The sequence below is a fragment of the Arvicanthis niloticus genome, chromosome 1, assembly GCF_011762505.2.
Source record: "Arvicanthis niloticus isolate mArvNil1 chromosome 1, mArvNil1.pat.X, whole genome shotgun sequence".
Taxonomy (NCBI): Eukaryota; Metazoa; Chordata; class Mammalia; order Rodentia; family Muridae; genus Arvicanthis; species Arvicanthis niloticus.
In genome coordinates this window covers 13,880,723-13,902,442 of record NC_047658.1, presented here as the reverse complement: position 1 = coordinate 13,902,442, position 21,720 = coordinate 13,880,723, and the positions used below count along the sequence as shown (strand labels likewise).

At 46.2% G+C, this 21,720-nt stretch overlaps 1 protein-coding gene across 2 annotated transcripts in view; it reads left to right on the top strand.

Annotated features, from left to right (window-relative positions):
- The window catches only part of Znf536 (zinc finger protein 536), a 453,895-nt gene that overhangs the window by 186,223 nt on the left and 245,952 nt on the right, over positions 1 to 21,720 (top strand). For both annotated transcript variants that reach the window (XM_034518687.2, XM_076932384.1), the window contains exon 4: positions 16,926 to 19,103. In XM_034518687.2, coding sequence (XP_034374578.1) covers positions 16,928 to 19,103 — 2,176 coding nt within the window. In that variant the 5' untranslated portion in view covers positions 16,926 to 16,927. The remainder of the gene's footprint in view (positions 1 to 16,925; positions 19,104 to 21,720) is intronic.

The window sequence follows — 21,720 nt, the reverse complement described above, 5'->3', positions numbered from 1 at the left end:
AAAGAGAATGTTGGTGTTTAGCCAGCTTTCTATTTTTGCTCTTTGCATTCTCTCCAGGCCTCCTATGTATGGGATGATGCCCGTCCCACCCCCCAACCCCCATTCAGGGTATGCTTTTGTTCGTTCATTTGATCCCCTGTCTTCACAAACATGCTCAGAGAGTATGCCCCACCAATCTCCCAGGTGATTCTCAATCCCGTGAACCTGGCGGTGAAGATTAACCATATAGTTCTTTTGGAGCAAAAGAGTTGTTCAAGGAGAAAACAGTCTCAGGTAATGTCCAAGGTGGCTTTGGGAGATAGAAGGACTTCCACACACAATAGCTTGAGGTCCAGGGTCAGAGGTCTATTACCATTGCACTCCCTGAGATCTCTGGGCAGGATGCTTGCCACAACTCCTAGAGTGCTTGAGCCACTCCTTTGTCTTCCTGGCCTCTGTGTAAGAGCAGCATAGGCCTCAGGCCAGCACCGGCTGCAGGCAGCAAAATTCTGCCAGAGTTTAATAACATTGTTCTCATTTTATTTATTTTTATAATTACCTCTAATTTAGAGCAAGTGATACAAATTTCCATTTAGGGTAATGATATAGTTTCCCTTTAAATGCATTAAAGTAAAAAATAGTGAATTAATTAAAAAAATATTAGCAGGGGTACGAAACACTGCAAAAATGTGCCGTTGGTTTTATTGCAGTTCCACTCCACAGCAGAAAGTGCTGGAAAGATGGTGTACAAACCCTGTGATGGACAGCCTGGGCCTGGCAGCCTCTTGGAGACTGCTAACTGCTTTTATTTTGGTTATTTTCTGGGAACAGATATGAGGACTCTGAGCTATTAGAGAGGTTCAGGTTTTAGGAGGCTGAAGACAGAAGATGGAGTCCAGAGGTTAGAGTGGGTCTGAGCTTCATGAGAGTACCCCAGGAAGAGCCCAAAGCCACATTCTCCTCAGAGCACCTGGGTTGCCCAGAAAGGTCCATGCCTCACAAGCCCATCTGACCAAGAAAATGCCCAGTTGATGGTATAATGGCTGCTGAATTCAGCCATTACCTATCTCTGAATTCTCTTGGCACTCCCCTGCCAGTATGTTCCTGAGGAGTAGCTGTGCTTTTTCTTGTTCTTGGGATTGGAGAAAGGATCGTCTTCCCTTCTAGAGGATGCTTGGTTTCTGTGGTCTTAGCACTTAGCATCCAATACAAGTACATGCTCATCCACTGACCAGCTGCCTATGCATCTGCCCATTCATCTCTTACACTCATCTACACATTCACCCATCTATTCACCAATCCCTTCATCCCCTTTCCCTCCATCTCACCATCCAAGTATCTCCTCACTTGTTATCTTTCCTCATTTCCTTCCATCTCACCTCTATTCCCCATATCTACCCACTCACATCCATCCACCTACTTGTCCGTTCATCTATCCCCTCATCTGTCCATCCATACATCATTTCACTTGTCTGCCAAGCATCTATTCACACATCTGTCCATCCACACATCTATCCATGCTTCCACCCATCTTTTTCAATCACCTGCACCTCCATCTGACAATCACATATTCCTCTATTCATGTATCCCCCTTCATTCTTTCTGTTCATCAATTTATCACACATTTACCTGGCCAGCACTCCATCTGCCTATGTACATATCCATCTACCCATTCATCCAGGCATACTTTTAACTATCCATCCACTCATTCCTCCATCTACCCACCTTCCCTCCCACCCACCCATCTACTCACCCATGGATGCATCCATTTGTTTTCCCACTCATTGTCATATGATCTTGTTTATCTATCCACCCACTCAATCATCCAGCTATTTATGCAGTTTCCTCATTACCTACTACATAAATATTTGCTAATAACACTCTTAATATTTTACAATCAGTAATTTAAGCAAAAAAAAAAAAAAAAAAAAAAAAAAAAAAAAAAAAAAAAAACAACAACAAACAAACCAAGATGGTTCCAATATTTGTAAGGCCAACAAAGATATTGTAACGACCATCATGGAGTTTATGGATAATGGAGGAGACAGGGAATAAAGTAGTAGCTATTCTGTATCTGGTTAAATGAGCGAGTGAGTTAGCAACAGCTCAGCCAGTCTCTTTTCTCTATCACTGCTGGGAATGGTGATCTATGGAGTCCAGGATGCTGGGGGTAAAGTGGCCTCATTGGTTGGAGTTTGTACATGATAGGTTCTGGCCACTGGGGGGTGGGTAACAGCCTTTACATGACCCTCTCAGTTTGTCTCTGATTTCCAAGAACCTACCCATTCTGCATGAAGGACATATTAGGGTAGGGCACTCTCCTGAGGCTTTAACAGGGGCTTGCCACTGCAGCAGCTGTGGAGGGGCATGGATCAGAGAGGTGATGGACAGGTGGGCAGGCAGAGAAGCTGAAACATGGACCCAGTTGCAGGCATCACAGGTTTTATGCTAAGGCCAAGCTGGCTTCTGGACAAAGAGATATGAAGGCATGTCTTCCAGGGCAGAGAGCTTACCTATAGGTCAGTGGCAATGCGCAGGTCCTGGGGTTTCCCCCTGCATGCAAGGAATACATGATGTTGGTGTGAGAACACAGCTTCTGGCCATGGGGCCTGACTGCAGCTCATTTTTATCTTCCTCTTCATTTTCTATGTGTTCCAAGCCACTTGTTCTTAGTCTCTCACACATAGCCTGAACTGAGTGCAGAGACTGGATTGAGACTGGGTTGGCTCTAGTCCTCTGAGTGCACCCCTGGCCTTTATTGACCTTACTGTACGAGAGAGAGAGAGAGAGAGAGAGAGAGAGAGAGAGAGAGAGAGAGAGAGAGAACAGGAAGCATTCTCTATAGTGCACAGTGGCAGGAGAAGCAAGAGGCACCTGTAACACCTGTGCACAGGCAACATTCAGGGGTCACTTTCACTTGCCTATACACATTTATAAGTAATGGAGCCTGCTAAGCATGTGTGGTTCTCAGAGTGGACAACAGGGCCATCTTTTTGGGTCTAGGGAAGCCAGGGGACATCTCATGCAGGGATCTGGTTAGAGATATGAAGCCATTACCTCAGATGGTAATGGGGGAGTAAGATTGGCATATACTGATCAGGGAGAGCATTGTCTAGACTCCAGAGGACTGTTGGACACCAGCGGAACCAGCAGCAAGCTTCCTTGAAGTGAAACCCTGAGAGGAATACCCTGTTGTGGAGTTCAGATCCTGTGGCTAATGGCAAGATAGTTTAAGTTTAAAATTGGCGTGCCTGTGGGTGGGTACGTGCACACAAGGGCAGTGCTTGTGGAAGTCAACAGGGACATTGCCTCCCCTGAGCTGGAGTTACAGATGGTTATGAGCAGCCTGATGTGGGTGCTGGGAACTGAATTCTGGTCCTCTAGAAGAGCAGCAAGCACTCTTAGATGTTGAAGCAATTCTTCAGCCAGGAGCCAGGTATTCTTAACACCTGTCGTTCGCACCTTCCGTGGCCCAGGCATGCAAGACTAAGTATACCGTTTCTCTTACTGTGTCATAAACCAGAACCATTTGGAAAAACCCAAGGTGGCACATAGTTGGGCTCCTCGGAGTGTGCATAGAGACTCCCGTGCTCAAGCTGGGCTGGGTTTGTATGAGTGCAGTGGAAGAGAACAAAGATGGCAGTGTGTTGGGGGTAAGGAGAGGGCTGAAGGCAGAGTGGGAACTGACTGCTTCCTATATTAATCATCAGGACTCCACAGATCCACTACTTTTGTGTGACAGAATGTCCAACCCAAGGCCACCAGCAGGCTGTGCTGATTTATATGAGTGTGCAGTACGTGTGTGTCAGATTTAGGTACCATTTGATCCAGAAATTCAAATTATGCTAACGAGAAAGTGACTTATCTCCTTTAGTGGCTCAGCAGTGGCTCTGGACTCCTGCTGCACATCACTGTGGAGACCATTGTAGACATTTCTATATATTTCAGAAATGGCTGCTGAAGCTCCAGATCTCACGAAGAGCAACTGAACCTTGCAACTTCCTCAGTTCTTACCCGTGTTGGCATGAATTGGGTCACGTGCTGAGCACTGACCTGATTGCTTAAGGCAGGGCAATGGAATTTTTTGACTGTCAGCAACTGATTCAACAGTCAACCTGGGGACTGTGTTTGGTTTAGCTGTGGGGTTGAGGAGAAGGGAGAAGACTATGCAGGCTCTCTGGCACACACACAGCTGTGGTGGGAGAGGGTCTGTTTGGTCCCCTGCAGTCGTCTGAGGAACCTGCATTCAGTTTTCTGTGCCCACCATTGCTGTGGACATTCATATACAGAAAATCTCAGACACGGCCAAGAGTCTGGAGCCTGGGATGGTTTTTTCCTGAGAGCTTTCCTAGGTAGGGAGTTGGCCTCAGTGATAAACTTCTTTCCATCGGAAATATGGGGGGTCATGGCCAGTACCTAGTTCCAGCCCAGTGTGACCTGGGAGCCCCACAAAGCTGATCCACTTGGTAGTATTTTTGCATCCTCCAAGGAAGCAACAAACAGGTAGAGATTTGTTCCCAAGGCACGTGAAGACAAAATACCCTGATTAATTAAAAACCTCCTATCGACTTTAACAGCACTAAAATGTCTGCTATTTATAATTAGTCACTTCTGAAAAGGAACTGTATCTCTTTAAATTTATGGGGTATTCTGACTCATGTATTTCATGGGTCGGGGGTTGTCACATTACATCACATCAGCCTGCTGTAACATGATACAAAGCAAACACACCGAAGAACAAGGGAAATATTCTGGCCAGCCTCCTGAGCTGGTCTTCCAGATGGGGTATCTGCAGGGACAACTTGAAGAACCTGTCTTTGGAATATCTTCAATCCTAGGTCCATTGGTAGCAGCCTCTAGACACCTTCTTAGTGCATCCTGGGAGAGTCACATGCCAGAGGATGGTGGGGACTCAGAGGTCTGAGGCTGTTTCATGAGCCTGAACATCATTCCTGGTCTCTGCAGAAGTCCATGGAGACAGCAGGAGATGGGTGAACTGATTTCCTAAACCCTGTGAGTCACTACTCACAGGACATCATAGGATCAAGGGCCTACATGTTGTCTATCTGGACAAAGAATTCTGAGAAAAAGGAAGTTGATGAGCTTGAAGTCTGGTTGAGGGAGGTGTGTTATGGACATATTTCTGTAGCAGCTAGACTCATTTGGTACCTGAGAGGTGAGAAGTAAAGCCACCAGGAATCTGTGAATGGACATCCATCTCTCCATGTTACAACAAGGCTTCTTTTATCCATCTGCTCATTCATCCACCCACCTATCCATCCTTCTATCCTTCCACCAACCCACTTATCCATTCATCCATCCTTCCATTCACCCACCCACCCACACACACACTCACCCTCCTCCCATCCATCCATCGATTCACCATTACATACATACATACATACATACATACATACATACAGTCACCTTTTCATTTGTCCATCCATTCATCTATCTATCCACTTATGCCCACAGCCACTCATCCATTCATATATCCACTCGTCTTTCCACCATCTCTTCATTTACTTAACATCTCTTAGTATTTCTGAGTACTTAGGAAATAACCAATAGGAGTGGTTGATACATACCCATGGCTACTAACTTACTGTGTAAACTTAGATGTGCTATCCCAGCTTCTGACCTCAGATCACCTATGTGTAAAAGGCATTTAGATTGACTAGGAGCTAGGTAGTCTCTAAGACTTCTCCAGCTCCGTTATTTTTGTCTAAGTTCCCCAGGGACTATCTCTGAGAAAAGGGGTACACATAGCTACCATTCATGACAAGTGATCCCCAGACAGAAAAGAATGTGGGGAAGAGGGGTGGGAAGTGGAATTGGCTGGTGACAAGAGTTGCTATTTTCTGAAAGTCTTTGACATGAACTCTGCTTAGTTGTACATCAGGAAAGGTGTCAACTTCTGATCTTTGACTACCAAGATTAAATGGAGACATCTCGTGGTGGATAATGGAGAAGTAAGGCCGTTTGGGCCTGGGAGAGGTTCTGGGTGTTCTACAGTAGCATGAGCCCCAGCAGGATATTTCCCTGGGAAATGAGTGCCACGTGCCTTCTTACAGGCTGCTCTCGGGAAAGTAGAAAATACAAGAGCCTGTGTTCTGGCACCAGGACCTCCTTTGCCACCTTTGATTTTGCCATACACTTGGGAGAACTTACAAGTGTTCACCTTTCTAGTCTGTCTTCCTTGGTATGACCTTAACAGCTCAGAGGTTCTGATTTTGGAAGAGTTATTATGGTTCCTGTATGTCCTCATTGTGTCTCAGGAAAGACAGTGCCTTGGGTCCTCAGGAAGCCACATTCCTTCTTCCCAGATCTACCCTGGGTGTGTGCTACTCTGTGAGGGGAACTTAAAAGTCTGAGTGCGATCCTTAATATGGTGATTGTAAATGGAACTGGCCTTTGTTTTGAGGCTTTTTGCTTTCTAGTCTGGAGTGACATTTTTATGGTCATTAGCCAAACTCAATGTCTCTTGTGAATTGCCTGGTCCCATAGCTTTTGTCTAGGTTTCAAATGGAGGTGTTCAACTTTTTCTCATTAGTTGAAAATGCTTTTAAAAATAAGGGAGGTAAGCATGTTAACCCCTTGACAACCGTGCATGCTTGTGACTGTTAGAGTTCCTGAACGTGTGGCTCAATGCAGGGGTGAACGTGGCTGTAAAGAGATCAAATTCCTGCATGTTGAGGTGCAAGGTGTATCTAGGAGGAGGAAGAGGAGGAGTGGGAGGAGGAGAAGAACAAGAGGAATGGATGCTGGAGGAGGAGGAAGAGGAGGAGGAGGAGGAAGAGGAAGAAGAGGAAGATGTTAGCAGCTGTAGCCTTTGCAATGTACCTGCTCTGTGCCACACCCCGTTTCAGGAACTATACCCATCAGTGACCTCCTTCAGTCTCCTTTCAGCCCAGCAAAAGCCATGTCAGATTGGCCTGGTGATCCACTGGGTAGCAGGAGCCAAGCATATTGAACTGGGCACCTAATGGCCGAAAAGGACTTTGGTCTTGCCTGCTGTTGCAGTCAGGGGGACTCTTAGGATATGCACAGGTGTTACATGCAGCACCGATGACATGTGTTTAAGAGATGGTCCATAGCTGCGCTTTTGTCTTTTATAAGTGCCCTATGAACAAACCTGCTTGGGCCAACCTCTTCAGAACTAGTCCTCCTTCGGGCAACGGGGCATGTAGACATTTTCCATTTATCTAGCTTCAGGCTGAATCCAATCTGAGGCTTTGGTGAAACGAAAAGAACTCAGTCAACCTGGAATTCTATCCTAGACTGCTCAGATGTAAATGACTTTAATGTAGGATGAAGGGTACAGGAGAGGAGGGTCTGGCTCCCTGGAGCCCTTGGGCAGGGCGCATGTTCACTGGTGCACCTGCTAGCCACCTTGTTCCCAGAGCGCTGTCTGTGAGTGGAGGAGGATGCTTCCCTCCAAGGCCACAGGCAGAGCCGGGAGCCAGGGCAGGTTAATAGGGGATTAAATAGCTAACTTCCTGCCATGACCAGTTCTGTTTAAAAGGGGAGCTGAGAAAGCCAGCAAGATGGGAACAATCAATACACATCTGACAACTGCTACTGTCTTCTCCAGTTTCACACTATCCTGGTAAGGGAAGGCTTTCCTTAAAGGCATGTGGAGGCAGGGCTGCTCTCCTCTCTTCCTCTCTGATCCCATACTCTCTCATCCCCACTCTTTTCTCTCTTCTCCTATTCTCCTGGTCTCTTTCCTCCCCTCCTCTTCTCTCCTCATCTTTCTCTCCCCTCTCCCTTCTTCCCCTTTTGTCTCCTTCCCCTCCCCTGCCCACCTTGTCTTCCTTCTCTCCACTTCCCTTTCCTCTGATCTCTTCCACCCTCCCCGACCCCGACCATCTTTTCCTTTCTCTTCTCTTCTTTCCCCTCTCCTCCCTTCTTTCCTTTCTGATTTCTATACTGGACATGAAAACATTGAGATAACATCAATTTCAGAGAACAAGGGCACAAGTCCCTTCCTCAATTATTTTGTTGAGGCTAGTCAAAGCAGTACTTCAGGGACTGGGCTTTGGCAGGTGGGGGCTGGGCTGTTGCTCACAGACTCCTCCCTCCCCCCCCCTTTAAACCTTTAGTGATGTAGATTAAATGAAGAGCCTCATACACACTAAGCAAATATGTTTGTCCATCTCTGAACTACATCCGCAGCCCTTTGTTCACATTTTACTTTGAGTCATGGATTCACTCAGTTGTCCAGATGGCCGTTGAATTCACTCTATAACCCAGGACTGATTTGAACTAATGGTCCTCCTGCCTCAGCCTCAAGATCATGGGTATCATAGTGATGTGTCACCAGAACTGGTTTCTGCTGCTCACTTCTTTGATGCTCTGGGCACCATCCCCTCTTGGGCATGGAGGTGAGTAGTCAGCTGAAAGAAGTATTTTGGGGCTTGGCTCTCCTTAGAGCTGCAGAATGCTTGGTTAGGATAGGATGCCCCTCTCAGCTCCAGCAGAGGAAGGGAGACCACGTGGCTTCCTATGGCTGACTGCATGCTGGTTCTGAGGATGGTATGACCAACTCTATCCTGAGAGCAAACCAGGAAGACTTCTTGGGAAAGCAGGATAGAATATGGGGACGTAGATTGGGGCTGACAGTTATGGAGAGGTAAGGGTAAACTGTGCACCCTCCTCACAGAGGAGAGATGTCCCGCCTCTGCTTTGTATAAGCTCTTCTCACTCATACCTGGGAGCCTCTCTGCATGACAGAACTGACTTGACATTACTCTGCATCTCACATGGTAGTGCTGTTTTGGAGGTTCTGGGAACTTTAGGAATTGGGAACTAGCCAGAAAACGTAAGTTACTGGGGTGCATCCTTGGGGGTATATTGTAACTAGAGCCTTTCTTTCTGTTTCCCGTCCATCAAGCTGTGACTAGCTCTCCTCTACCTCATATGCCTGTGACCATGAAATTGAGTTCAAATACATGGGTCCAAGCCACTGTGGACTGAACCCCTCTGAACTCGAGAACCAAAATAGTCCCTTCTTAAGTTGTTTATGTTTGGTGCGTTAGACACAGAACCAAAGATCAACTAACACAGGGATGGATGCTAATTTTTCAGTTGGTATCTGGGTCAGGCTCTTGCACAGCTAGAACTGTCAATCATTTAAATGCCACATTGGGTTTTGTTTGTTTGTCATCTCAGAATCATAGAAGTCAATAAGGCCATTGTTATCAGTCAGTTTTATAAATTGAGGTCAGGGCATGTACTCGAGGTCACCAGTAGGAGATCACTGGATTCTTATCAATAGCTCTTCAGGTAGCATCTTTTCTCACTGAGGGGATATCCCCTTTGGCTCAGAAAAGGAGACTGGAGGATGAAGCCACTAGAGTCTAAAACAACATCTGTGTCCCCTCTGGTTGGCCAATCAGTGATACACAAACTTTCTACATCTGTGGTGCCTGCCATTTCGTCCCTGCCAACAACACCAGTCCCCAGAAATGTCTTTCTTTCTATTTCCATGTCTTTACATGTATGTTCCTTGACCAGGTCTAAACTTGCTCATGCTGTGGTTTTCTTCCTCCCTTGCACTGTCTGAGTGAAGGATCCGGCTTGTGAGTGTTACAGTGCAACAAGAATGTATGTGATGTTAACATTAATAGTAGCCTTTGCTTAGGCTCTGGGGTCAGGCTTCCAGATGTTGACTTCAATCATTGGAGCCCCAGCTTCCTTGTTTTTCACTATTGTAATGGTGTAGGCACCTACCGTGTAAAGTTGTGTGAGGCTGACACGAACCAATAATTGTGATATGCACTGCACAGTGTTGGCCATATCTTTCCTTAGGAAGGAGAAGATTATTGGAATGAAGATACTGTTCATTATGTAGGCAGTTGATGATGATGGTAACGGTGGTGAACATCTCAATGGTGATGCTTTCTTATCTCTATGACCCCAAACAAATGAACAAATAACAACAAAGGGAATGACTGAAGAGCAGTAGAGATTTGACTCATATTTTCAGAGTGGGCTTTTTTTCATCATGCCTTTTTGGCCCTGTGCATTTAAGTATGACCTCATAGCAGTGGTGACACATAGAGGAAAAGGCTACATAACTCATAATGAGCATGAAGAAGCAGAAAGAGTGAGGAAAGCACTGGGGACCAGGCACAATCCTCAATGTCTTGCTAACAGTGATCTCTTTATTCCAGTTGGGTCCTACTTTCTAAAGTTTCCACCACCTCCCAAATAGCATCACTAATGGGGAGTAAACATTCAATGTGTAGGTTTGTGTTTGAAATTTCATATTCAAACTATAAGAGAGGTGATGGAGATGGTAGTGATGACAAATGGGTGGCCATGATGATGGTGATGGCTATTGTTCTTCTATTGAGAACTTACTCTGCCTGCCTGACACTCTATAGTCTTAGCAACCTGATGATGCTTTAATTCCATCCCTAGCACTCATTTCTGTCTCTGGATTTGTGTGGTATAAACAGCTGGACCCCAGCTCAGATCTGTTTGTATTCTCTATTCTGAATCCTTTGGGCTTGTCTCTTGTCTCATCTGGTGTATTCCTTGTTTATCTCTAGTTCTGGGCTCAACTGAGAACTCAAAAAATAATATGAGAGACTTCTCTTCTCTTAAGAATTTTTAAACCACCTAGTCTCCAAAGAAAGAGAGTCTTTTATTCCTCTTACCTCTTGCATATTTCCTTATAACTCCACTAACATGGATGCTGTCTCCTGCTCCATGCTGTGCCATCTCAGCCAAGTCCCATTCACCATCTGAGACAGTAAAGGCCTTGACTTGAGGAAGTTTGGAAGTAAAGCCCTCAGCTCGAACTTAGCTTTCTCCATTATGTGATTTCTAATGCCCACAGTCTGATTTGAATATCATGTTTTTATTAATATATTCAGTGAGTTTTTTTTTTTTAACTATTTCTGGCCCTGTCTCAAAGCATTGCCTACACATCAGTCAAAAAATGGAACAGGTCACCCATACTGGCCTCTTGTTTATCTATTAATCATCTGGCAAATAAACCACTCAGTATCCTGCCCACCTCGGTAATATTTGTGATGTAATTTGTTTGGATGCCCAAATGTCACCAGCGTTGATTGTAAGAGCTGAAAAAAAAAAATGTACTTGCTCAGCACAGCAAGCTCTAGGCCAAAATGTAAGCATGAAATCTCTGGTTTATTTTTGTAATAATGTTTACAGCTGTTTAATGACCCCGAGAAGGTTCAGTAGTCTGGTGTTCTGTATTTCAGAACAGGGGTGTGTGATGCTTAGAACAACCTTAGTTAAACAGTTAAACATCAACAATTGGGAAAATTGTATTTAATAAGCCATTGTGTTTTAGTGAACTTGTTTAATTATTGCTTAACTTATGGTGAAGAAAGCAAGATGGGTTACAGAAAAAGCCAGAGTCTTTTGACTTTGGGGGAGATGGGTGTCCCCAGAACTGCAGGCTATGAGACCCTTTTGTACACTTGGTTCTTTTGGGCCCTCCCATGCCATTAATGGAAACAAATTCCAATTGTGCACAGCAACCCAGGTGTGGGAGTCCTACAGGGTGTCCAAGGTAACACCTTTACCCACTTGGATAAAATATAAAATATTTCGTTGTGCTTGGCTAGATGACAATATTTAATTTTTTTAAACATCTACTTGAAATAGTTATTCTGAAAAATTTTATTTCCAACCATTCTTTTTCATAGTATAAGGATAAAACTCTTTCCAGCATTTTACTGGCAAGATCTATATTTTTGAGACAATTCATGAGGTTGTCCTCTCCCCTCACCAGCCCCATGCTTGCAAATTGAAACTGTGTTTCTACGTAGAATTTACTTAAACTCATGGCTGCAAGCATTTCTGGTGTCCTGATAGTTTTAAATTTCATTTTGAGGGAAAGATACAATTAGGTCCTCTTGGAAGAGTTAAGTGAGTGCTTTTGTCATTGATATCACAGGAAATAGTTTTGAAAGGAATAATGCAAAAATGAAAATAACCATCAGCTCAGTTAAAGGCAGCTGAGTGGGCCCTGGTACCTGCAGTAAGGGGCTAGTGAGAAGGCATTCTGATCGTCTGGACCCAATGGCAGGTGTCACCAGCTGACATTCCCTTCCTTGTGAGTGGTGCAATTGCAGAGCTCAAGGAGAAAACATGGTCTTCTGAGGCCTTCACTAGATCCCTGCTTGTCTTTAGAGGTGGAGCCCAGACTTTCCAACACCATGGTGAGAAATGTTGAAATGGATGAAACTCACACACCAGCCTGACTCTTCATTAGTATCCACCATGACATTGAATGCCATCGATGGCCCTCACCATGACCCAGGATAGGTCAGAATCAGGTAAAATGTTAGGATAGGCTCTGTGACCTCTAACTGACATCTCTAATGAGGGGCAGGTGCCTGCCTTTGCTAGATTTGGGTAATGTACTCACTGATTCCTTCCATCAGTCACCAATGCTTAGTGATTAACATCTTCATATGCTTAGGGATGGGGCTACAAGCTGAAGGTCAAGAGCAAGCTATTTTCAATGCTGAACAGTTATTTTGTTTGTGTGCATGGTTGTGGTACCAGGGATGGAGGGCATTATGCGTAGGAGGCAAGCATTCTACCTCTTTCTTTGTTGTACTCACATGAAAGTGTTGGCTGTGGTACTCCAAGGGTCAGGCTGCTTGCTCAGTTGCCTGAAGGCCTGGATCATGGCCTGTCCTCTGTTGGCCCGTGAATTCTTGATGTGGGCCCCCAACTCCTACTGTGGGGATGCTGAGCTCCTAGCCAGGCTGCTAGGAGAGAATGGAGTGAACCTGTGGGCTAAAGCCTTCCCTGGAAAGTGGATGTCGAAGTCCAGAACTATGTGTGGATGTGCACAATTGCCTTGCTTGCCAGGGGACATAGGATGGGGGACATGTCACAGTCAGAGAGTTGCTGTGTGGCCTGTGAGGGAGCAGTGTGTTCCCCACAGGAAGGCGTTCTCCATGCATTCATTCTATGGAAGGCTAGGGAAATGAGTAATAATACTCTCCATAAGAACAGTTAGAACTCTCACAGGCAGTCCACCTCCTCCAGTCCTGTGAGCGCCCACAGCAGCAGCTGGATCCAATCCTTTAATAGTAGGATAAATGACCCTCAGTTTCCCACGGTATGCATTCATGCGAGTTGCTGGAGTGCCACCATTGAGGAATCCCTCCCTGCCTGCCTCTCAAATGTCATACTTGATGTGTGTGCTTGGGTACATGACTGCACATGAGTGTGTATAAACACATACACACACACACACACACACACACACACACACACACACACACAGAGAGAGAGAGAGAGAGAGAGAGAGAGAGAGAGAGAGAGAGAGTAGTTTCTCCCTAATCTTGAACATAGTTCTTGTAGACACTTTCCCATCCCTTCCCTGCGATGGTCCTTGGCACACGAAGCAGGTACTTAGAAGGTTTATGACCAATACTTGCTGAATGACTGAGGTGAGGCCTAAATGAATTGTGGATTGCTAAGTATGGAAAAGTTGGGACTGGCCCAGGTTTTGTGAGTCCCAGGCCGGGCCTGAGGCCAGCTTGTCCTGCCTCGGCTGCTTTGGCCCAGGGACAGAACATCAATTACTTCATACTCTTTCCAAGAACTCACATACCCCTTCTTAGGCAGTGCTTTGGAATAACACTGAGCAGCAGCCTGAGCCTACCTACTCACAGAGAGCTGAGGATTTAAGAGATATTCTCTGACACAGTGCTATAATGCAGTTGTGCTATCTGCCCAGGTTTTATGCAGGCTTACCTCAGGGTCCCAGGTCCTAGGGGTATCTTCTAGGTGCTGACTGGTTCTTCTGAACACATGGTCTCTTTGGTGGTTAGATCCTTAAGAGAGTGGTCAATATCTGTCCCTTACTCCCCAGAGTAGAGACAGCAAAGATGGCTAAAGACTGGGATAATCCCCATTGGCAACTAGAGGGAGGAACACGGCGATAAAGTAATCTTCTGTGGTGCTTTTAGACTTTCAGCTTCTGAATTGTAAATGTTCTTGAACTTATGAAAAGCTGAGGTTGAAATGAAGACGAGTCTCTTTTGGGGCCTAGCTGCTCCTTATAGGTTGTGATTCTAGGATCTGTCCCTGTTCATTCATTTGTTGGTGGACAGAGAACCCAAGATGAGCCAAGTGAGTCTTAGGGTTTGCTGCATGGCAGACATCGACCTTCAGAGAAGAAGCACATGCATAAACTACATGACGCACTGGCCTATTCAGGAGGACTCCAAAAAATAGAATTAGAAAATGAAACAGAAAACCATTGATGACCAACCTCCATCACAGTGGGTACAAAGGGCCTTGTGAGCTCAGATAGACCTACATCAAGAAGTCAATTCTGAAGAACTGGGAAACACATTCTAGAATGTTTCTTTCCCTTCTCCATTAAAACATTAGTCTTGGTATCAGGGAAAAAATGGTGTTGATTGAAACAAATAATGGCAACAACAGTGAATGTTGACTTCTGAGCAGAATAAAAGCATGCCATACTCAAGGCAAACTTCAGGACTTCCATGTTGAGTTGCTGGCTGGTAAAGGTGGGCATAACCTCCAACTTGACACTCCTTGTTCAGCCTGATTGTACCTGACTGTAACCTTGTTGCTTGCACAGCCAACCTCCTCCTCTGTCTGTCTCTGCTGAACTGACTCCTATCCTTAGCAACCCGAAAATAGATTCATATCTCCTGAGCTGGCCAACTGGACAGCCCTTGGAAGTAGACCAGTCATGCTGGCACTGATCTCTCCAAACTTCCTAAGAGCTGCAGGGTGGACTTCTGTGCACTACCATGTGGTTCCAGAAACATTATTTACATTTGCTTAAGAGAGGAGCCAGCATGGCTTGATAGGATTGAAAGGTGCAAGGGGGGGGGGGCAGACTAGGCCCCAGAGGTCACTTATGCCTGCAGTTGCTACTATACTCTGGGCACGCCCCTCTCTGATCACCAGTGGATGCCATGACTCCCTGGAGCCTGACAGTCATACCCATCAGTATGTCATCAGTGAGTGACAGAGACTGATGCACCATGAGAATTCAGTAGGTTTGTTCGATAAATTTTAGAATAGCCACGACAACCTAGCTCCTGACCAGTCTTCAAAAGGGAAGATGGCAAATTGAAAGCTGTTTTTACTGCAGATGAACATGTGCCTCTGTGAGGATGTGTGAGCATGTGTAGAGTTGACTATGCCATCATTCAAGGGCTATACTGGACTGAAGTCCCTCTCCCTCCTGGAACTGAACACCCATGTCTTTACTCTTGCCAAGACCCATGCCGTTACTCTCTCACTGGAGACCCCCATGTCATGTACTGTCTAGTCTGTCTGGAAGGCAGCCCAGCAAACAGCAGACTCCATTGGGTAGAATGTACTTGCCCCACAGTTGATAGCTCTGGTCTTACAAGACCCCCAGGGGAAATTTCTTGATCCCACAGTTTTGGCTAGTGTTAAACACAGGGTCTCTGGGTCTTCTGGCTGGCCAACACATTGAAAGACTTGGCTATAAAGAGATGCACACAAACTAATTCTAAAAGCAGGAAGTGATCCTGGACTCCTTCGGGGGAAGGCATGTTTGAAAACAGAAGGATTCCAGGCATGGGCTCATTGCTCTCTAAGCCGAGCACCCTGCAGACTCTGATGTGGAGGAGAGCCTGCCCTCTGACCCACCTAGAACAGTCTGGTGTTTGCTGTTCTGCACAGGCTGTGGAGGGGGCAGAGGGGACTATTAAAGACAATTACGTAGGCTAGCTTTGAGTGTTTGTGTTTAACAAACAGCTTTGAGTTCTAATTTTCTGCAAAACACATACTGCAGGTACAATTTGTACTCATTACTGTATATTGGGAAAGTTATTAAAAACACTCAAACTTGGTTGAGACTTCCTATGGCATCGTCCCTGGATTTTAATTGGTTTTTATCTAGTTCTGCAAAAGATCTCTTTAAGGCCAATCAAAGTCCCTGGCTCGGCTGCCTTGTCAGCCAGAGGACATGGAGAAATCATTATATGGCATAAGCCTACCTCCATCTAAATACCAACAGCCTGGAAAGTCCATCGAGAGTCCACCAAGAGATCAGGTATAGAATGGACACAATTACCAGATGACAAAAAAAAATCAGTGTTTCATAACTAAGGGTTAAATTTTAATCTCTGAGGTTTGCAAAGCTGCTACTAGCAGTCTCCTTAAAATTTAATATACCTCGTTAATGCTTCCTTGCAAACACTGAAGGATTTTTATGATTATAATCATGTGTTACAGCACCTAGTACTGTTTCTAAGCAGCATACTAATCAGCTTAATGAGATATTACTGCACTTTTTGTTGACTAAAGCAAAATCTCTTTTATTGTTCTAAAGCCTGTCCTTTACTTTATTTTTTCCCAAAACATTATCTTGTTTTATTATGTACCAGTAAATATCATGGTATTGGCTGTATTTTTTTTTCCTTTGGCCAAATCATAAAATGATCTCTTTCATCTTAGACTATTGAGTGAACTAAATCTAGTAAACAGAAAAGAAAGTGCCCTGGTGGTCTTCCAGTGAAAGCCACTCTGCTCTAAGGCAAACTTTGGACTGAACCAACAGGTAGAGGAACTTTGTGAAGGGAAAAGAGGATCCGTTGAACATGCAGAGCCTTGATATGTTATTAGGTGTTGAAAGTAGTAAAATATTAATAATTGAAATGTGAATGAATAATTGCAGTCTGTAAATAGAAAATACAAGGAAGACGATTCACACCCAAAACAAATTGGAGGACACTGCCATATTGCATAATTGACATTAAATAATTCATCTTTTTATTATTGTTTTTGACTATAATTCCTTAGAATTATTATGGGTAGGTAAGTCATGAAATGCAAACGTCCTCCCCACCCCTAACCCATCCCCAACTGATGTTATTGCTTCTTCCAGCCACTGTCCCTGGCTCAGTACTAAACTCTGCTTTTATTTCTAGGGATGGAAGAAGCGAGTCTGTGCCTTGGAGTGTCCTCGACGGCACCGGAAGCTGAGCCTCATCTGAGCAGCCCAGTCCTCAATGGCCAGTATGCCATGAGCCAGAAGTTGCACCAGATCACTTCCCAGCTCAGCCATGCCTTTCCTGAGTTGCACCCACGGCCCAACCCAGAGGAGAAGCCACCTGCGGCCCTTGAGGAGAAGGCCCACGTGCCCATGAGCGGACAGTCCATGGGCAGCCAGATGGCGTTGCTGGCCAATCAGCTGGGCCGCGATGTAGACAACAGCCTTAATGGGCGTGTGGACCTGCAGCAGTTCCTTAACGGGCAGAACCTAGGAATAATGTCTCAGATGAGTGACATTGAGGATGACGCCCGAAAGAACCGGAAGTATCCGTGTCCTCTGTGTGGCAAGCGTTTCCGGTTCAATAGCATCCTCTCCCTGCACATGCGCACTCACACCGGTGAGAAGCCATTCAAGTGCCCCTACTGCGACCACCGCGCAGCCCAAAAAGGAAACCTCAAGATCCACCTGCGGACCCACAAGCTGGGCAACTTGGGGAAGGGGCGCGGGCGGGTACGTGAGGAGAACCGTCTGTTGCATGAGCTGGAGGAGAGGGCCATCTTGCGGGACAAGCAGATGAAGGGCAGCCTGCTGCAGCCGAGGTCTGATCTCAAGCCCTTGGCACATGCCCAGCAGGCACCGTTGGCCACCTGCAACTTGGCCTTGCCTCCCAACCACAGCGTGCCCGACGTAGCCCACCCGGCACCTTCTCCCAAGCCGGCCAATTTGCAGGAGGATTCGGTGACCCCGGCTGCGGGCTTCCGATGCACCTTTTGCAAAGGCAAATTCAAGAAGCGAGAAGAGCTGGACCGCCACATCCGCATTTTGCATAAGCCCTACAAGTGCACACTGTGTGACTTCGCCGCCTCGCAGGAGGAGGAGCTCATCAGTCACGTGGAGAAGGCCCATATCACTGCGGAGTCTGCCCAGGGCCAAGGCCCCAATGGTGGTGGAGAGCAGTCAGCAAATGAGTTCCGCTGTGAGGTATGTGGCCAGGTGTTCAGCCAGGCCTGGTTCCTGAAGGGCCACATGCGCAAGCACAAAGACTCCTTTGAACATTGCTGCCAGATCTGTGGTCGGCGCTTCAAAGAGCCTTGGTTCCTGAAGAATCACATGAAGGTCCACCTCAACAAGCTGTCGGTGAAGAACAAGTCCCCCACTGAGCCTGAGGTGTCGGTGCCCATGGGTGGCCTGTCCCAGGAGGCCCATGCCAACCTGTACTCTAGGTACCTCTCCTGCCTGCAGAGTGGCTTTATGGCCCCAGACAAAGCCAGCCTGAACGAGCCCTCCCAGCTCTATGGCAAGGGGGAGCTCCCAGCCAAGGAGAAGGAGGTTCTGGGAAAGCTACTGTCGCCCATTTCCAGTATGGCTCACAGTGTCCCCGAGGGGGACAAGCACTCCCTCCTGGGCTGCCTCAACCTCGTGCCACCACTGAAATCCAGCTGCATCGAGCGGTTGCAGGCAGCTGCCAAAGCTGCAGAAATGGACCCTGTGAATAGCTATCAGGCCTGGCAGCTCATGGCCAGGGGCATGGCCATGGAACACGGCTTCTTATCTAAAGAGCATCAGCTCACGCGCAACCACGAAGACCCTTTGGCAAACGCCGGAGTTCTGTTTGATAAGGAGAAGCGGGAGTACGTGTTAGTGGGAGCAGATGGCTCCAAGCAGAAAATGCCTGCTGATTTGGTTCACAGCACTAAAGTGGGCAATCAGAGAGACCTGCCAAATAAGCTCGACCCTCTAGAAGGCAGTCGGGAATTTTTGTCACATGGGCTCAACCAGACGCTCGAATACAACCTGCAGGGTCCTGGGAACATGAAAGAGAAGCCCACTGAGTGCCCAGATTGTGGACGGGTTTTCCGAACCTACCACCAGGTGGTCGTGCATTCTCGCGTCCACAAGCGGGACCGCAAGAGTGACGAGGATGCTCTGCACGTGGGTGTGGGCCTGGAGGAGCGGCGAGGCTCAGGCAGCGACCAGGAGTCCCAGTCAGTGAGCCGCTCCACCACACCTGGCTCCTCTAATGTGACTGAGGAGAGTGGGGCCGGAGGTGGCCTGTCGCAGACCGGAAGCGCCCAAGAGGATAGCCCACACCCCTCTTCACCATCTTCCTCAGGTAAGTTGGCAAGAGGAAAGGGGATTAGTAGAAGGACCCTGCCTCCTGCCCGAAGCTGCTTGGTTCTCTGCACACTGGCCTCAGGCCTAAAGATGGTTCTGGGTTTGGTGCAGCCAGACCACAAAACATAGTAGGCTGGAGGCTGGACAGTGTCTATTTCCTTCAGGGTGATGCCCTTTGTCCTTTCGACCTTGAACCATGGCTATTAGCAAAAAAAACATCCGAACCTCATTACCCGTGGTAAGGAGGGTAGCATGCTTTTTGATAGGCGCAGTTTGCCCTTCCCCCTGCTGCTGTTCAGTTCTATTCCTAGTCTAGCCTCGTTCTTAGCTTTGTCTCTGGAACCCTGGAGCTAATGTTTGGCTCCAGATATGGATGCAAATGTAGAGGGTAACCATTCCTAACCCCTTAATTATATCCACACAAACCTTTCATTTGAGAGTTCTCTCCCAGCCTTTCTCCTCTATGCCCTGTCCTGTTCTGAAATTCCAACCTGGCCCACCTGCCCCGAGAGTCACACCACTTTCCTCTCTCACGGTTTTAGCCAAGCACAGAGGTTTGAAACACAGATATATGCCTGCGAGTCTTCCACTGCACTGCGTTGCACGGGCGGTACAGTTCTAGGGTCTAAAATAGCAAAGCAGAAAAATCTGTCATCAAAGATGTCTGTGAAATGCTGAAGCATCCTGGCCCTGTTTGTGGGGGGGGGGGGGGGGGAGAGAAAAGAAATGGAAGGAAGGAAAAATAAATATGCTAGTATAAGATGGCTAAATTAAAATAGCTACCTAAGAGCAGGTAAGAGGTTGCCTTCATCTGTATTTCCAAAGTCCCTTTACTAATGGATAGTAAATTGAAAGTTATATCTCCAGCCCTTTATAAAGAAAGCACCTTGCTAATACTGTAATCATTCTACTGCCTAACAACAGAGGAAATCATGCCATAACAAATACCCTGTTACTAATGGCAACATTGATTTCTGCAATCAGCCATTAAGTCTAGAAAATGAAAGACAGTTTGAGGCACCTCGAGGCATCGCATTGCCCACTGTTAAAGATTTGGCAGTGTGTTGCTGAGGGTCATTTTTTAAAAGTTTCTCTCTCTCTCTCTCTCTCTCTCTCTCTCTCTCTCTCTCTCTCTCTCTCTGTGTGTGTGTGTGTGTGTTCGTTTGTTCTGTTATTTGCCTGTTATTTCTGTTATAGAGGCGATTCACTACTGTAGTTACTAACTAGATGCCATTACATTTTGTTGATGTTCTCTCACTTCAGCTCCCATTTCTTCTAGAACAAAACTAGTGCTAGAATAAAGTGTGTGTGTGTGTGTGCTTGTGTGTGCCTGCTCACGAGTGTGTGTGCCGGCTTATTACAAGCCAGTAAAGAATTGTTAATACACATAAATCTGAACTACACATTCCAGAGATTCCGATAGCACTTAATGCTGCTGCTTAAATACCCATGAAACACACTGTCTGCTCGTGGAATCCTGGACTCGCTGGCGATTTATTACTGACGAGATGCTTCGGGAGAGTCTAACAAGGATGTGAGGACCACAGGAGGATGAGGTCACACTGCATGGAGGGGCCTTGTCTGTGAGGGAAGTTGCCAAGTTGTCCTGCCTGTTGGTGGGTGGGAGCTCTGTCAAGATGGGTCCCCACAGGCGAGTTGGTGAGCTCCAGGTGTCTCTTTGCTCTCTCCAGGGACTCTCTCCAACATCTTGGGAAGGGGTGTCTTCCATTTGTATACTCCACTGTCGCATCAGGGGAAGAGATCAGGAAGCAGACTGGATTCTCCAAGTTTCTAGAGCGACATGGTTTTCACTGACAGATTTCATTCCCTCTCCCAGACCTGCTAAAACAAGAGGGCCTTAGCATAAAATCTAATACCAAATGTTCGGCTCTATTGAGGACATGTTTACTATGTTTTTATCACCTTCTGGCCAAGTGATAGCCAGCTGCTTGCTGCTTCCCCATCTCCAAACACTGTCGGAAGAAAAAAAAAACACACACACCAAACCCCAGACTTATTTATTTATTGTTAAGAGAAGCAACCTTGGTCAAAAGCGATCATACTTGGGCTGGCATTAGCTCTCCACTTTATTTTCCTCGGTGAGGGATTTTTACAGTGAATACTGATTCTTTCATTTGAGGTTTGACTTCTTTGTTTTTCTTCATATTCAAATCAGACCCTTTCATAACTTTCTGAGTAAGTGGGGAAATGGATGGCGTGCCCACTCTGCAGCCCAAATCAGCTGCGTGTCTGAGGGCATTCAGGTCTGGCTGGGATTTAGGATTCTCGACCAAATCTGGTTCATTTTCCCTCTTTCTAACAAGTGAGACTTGGGTAAAGTGCGATTCAAAGACGCATTTAAATAAAACTCTTGACACAATGGTATTTTTATTGTTACCTGTTAGAAACATGCAAGGTGAAGGGGAGGAGACAATTTAAGCTCTTAAGTAAAGGGGGGGAAAAGTACTTATTAAGGCTTCTATTAAGAAATAACTGCAAAACACGGCCTTACAAATTTCTCAGAGTGCATAACAATGTCACAAAACTTCATTTGCATGGCTTGATTCTTTTTTTGTTGAAAACTGGGTCAGTAGGGCCTGAGAAACTATTTTTTC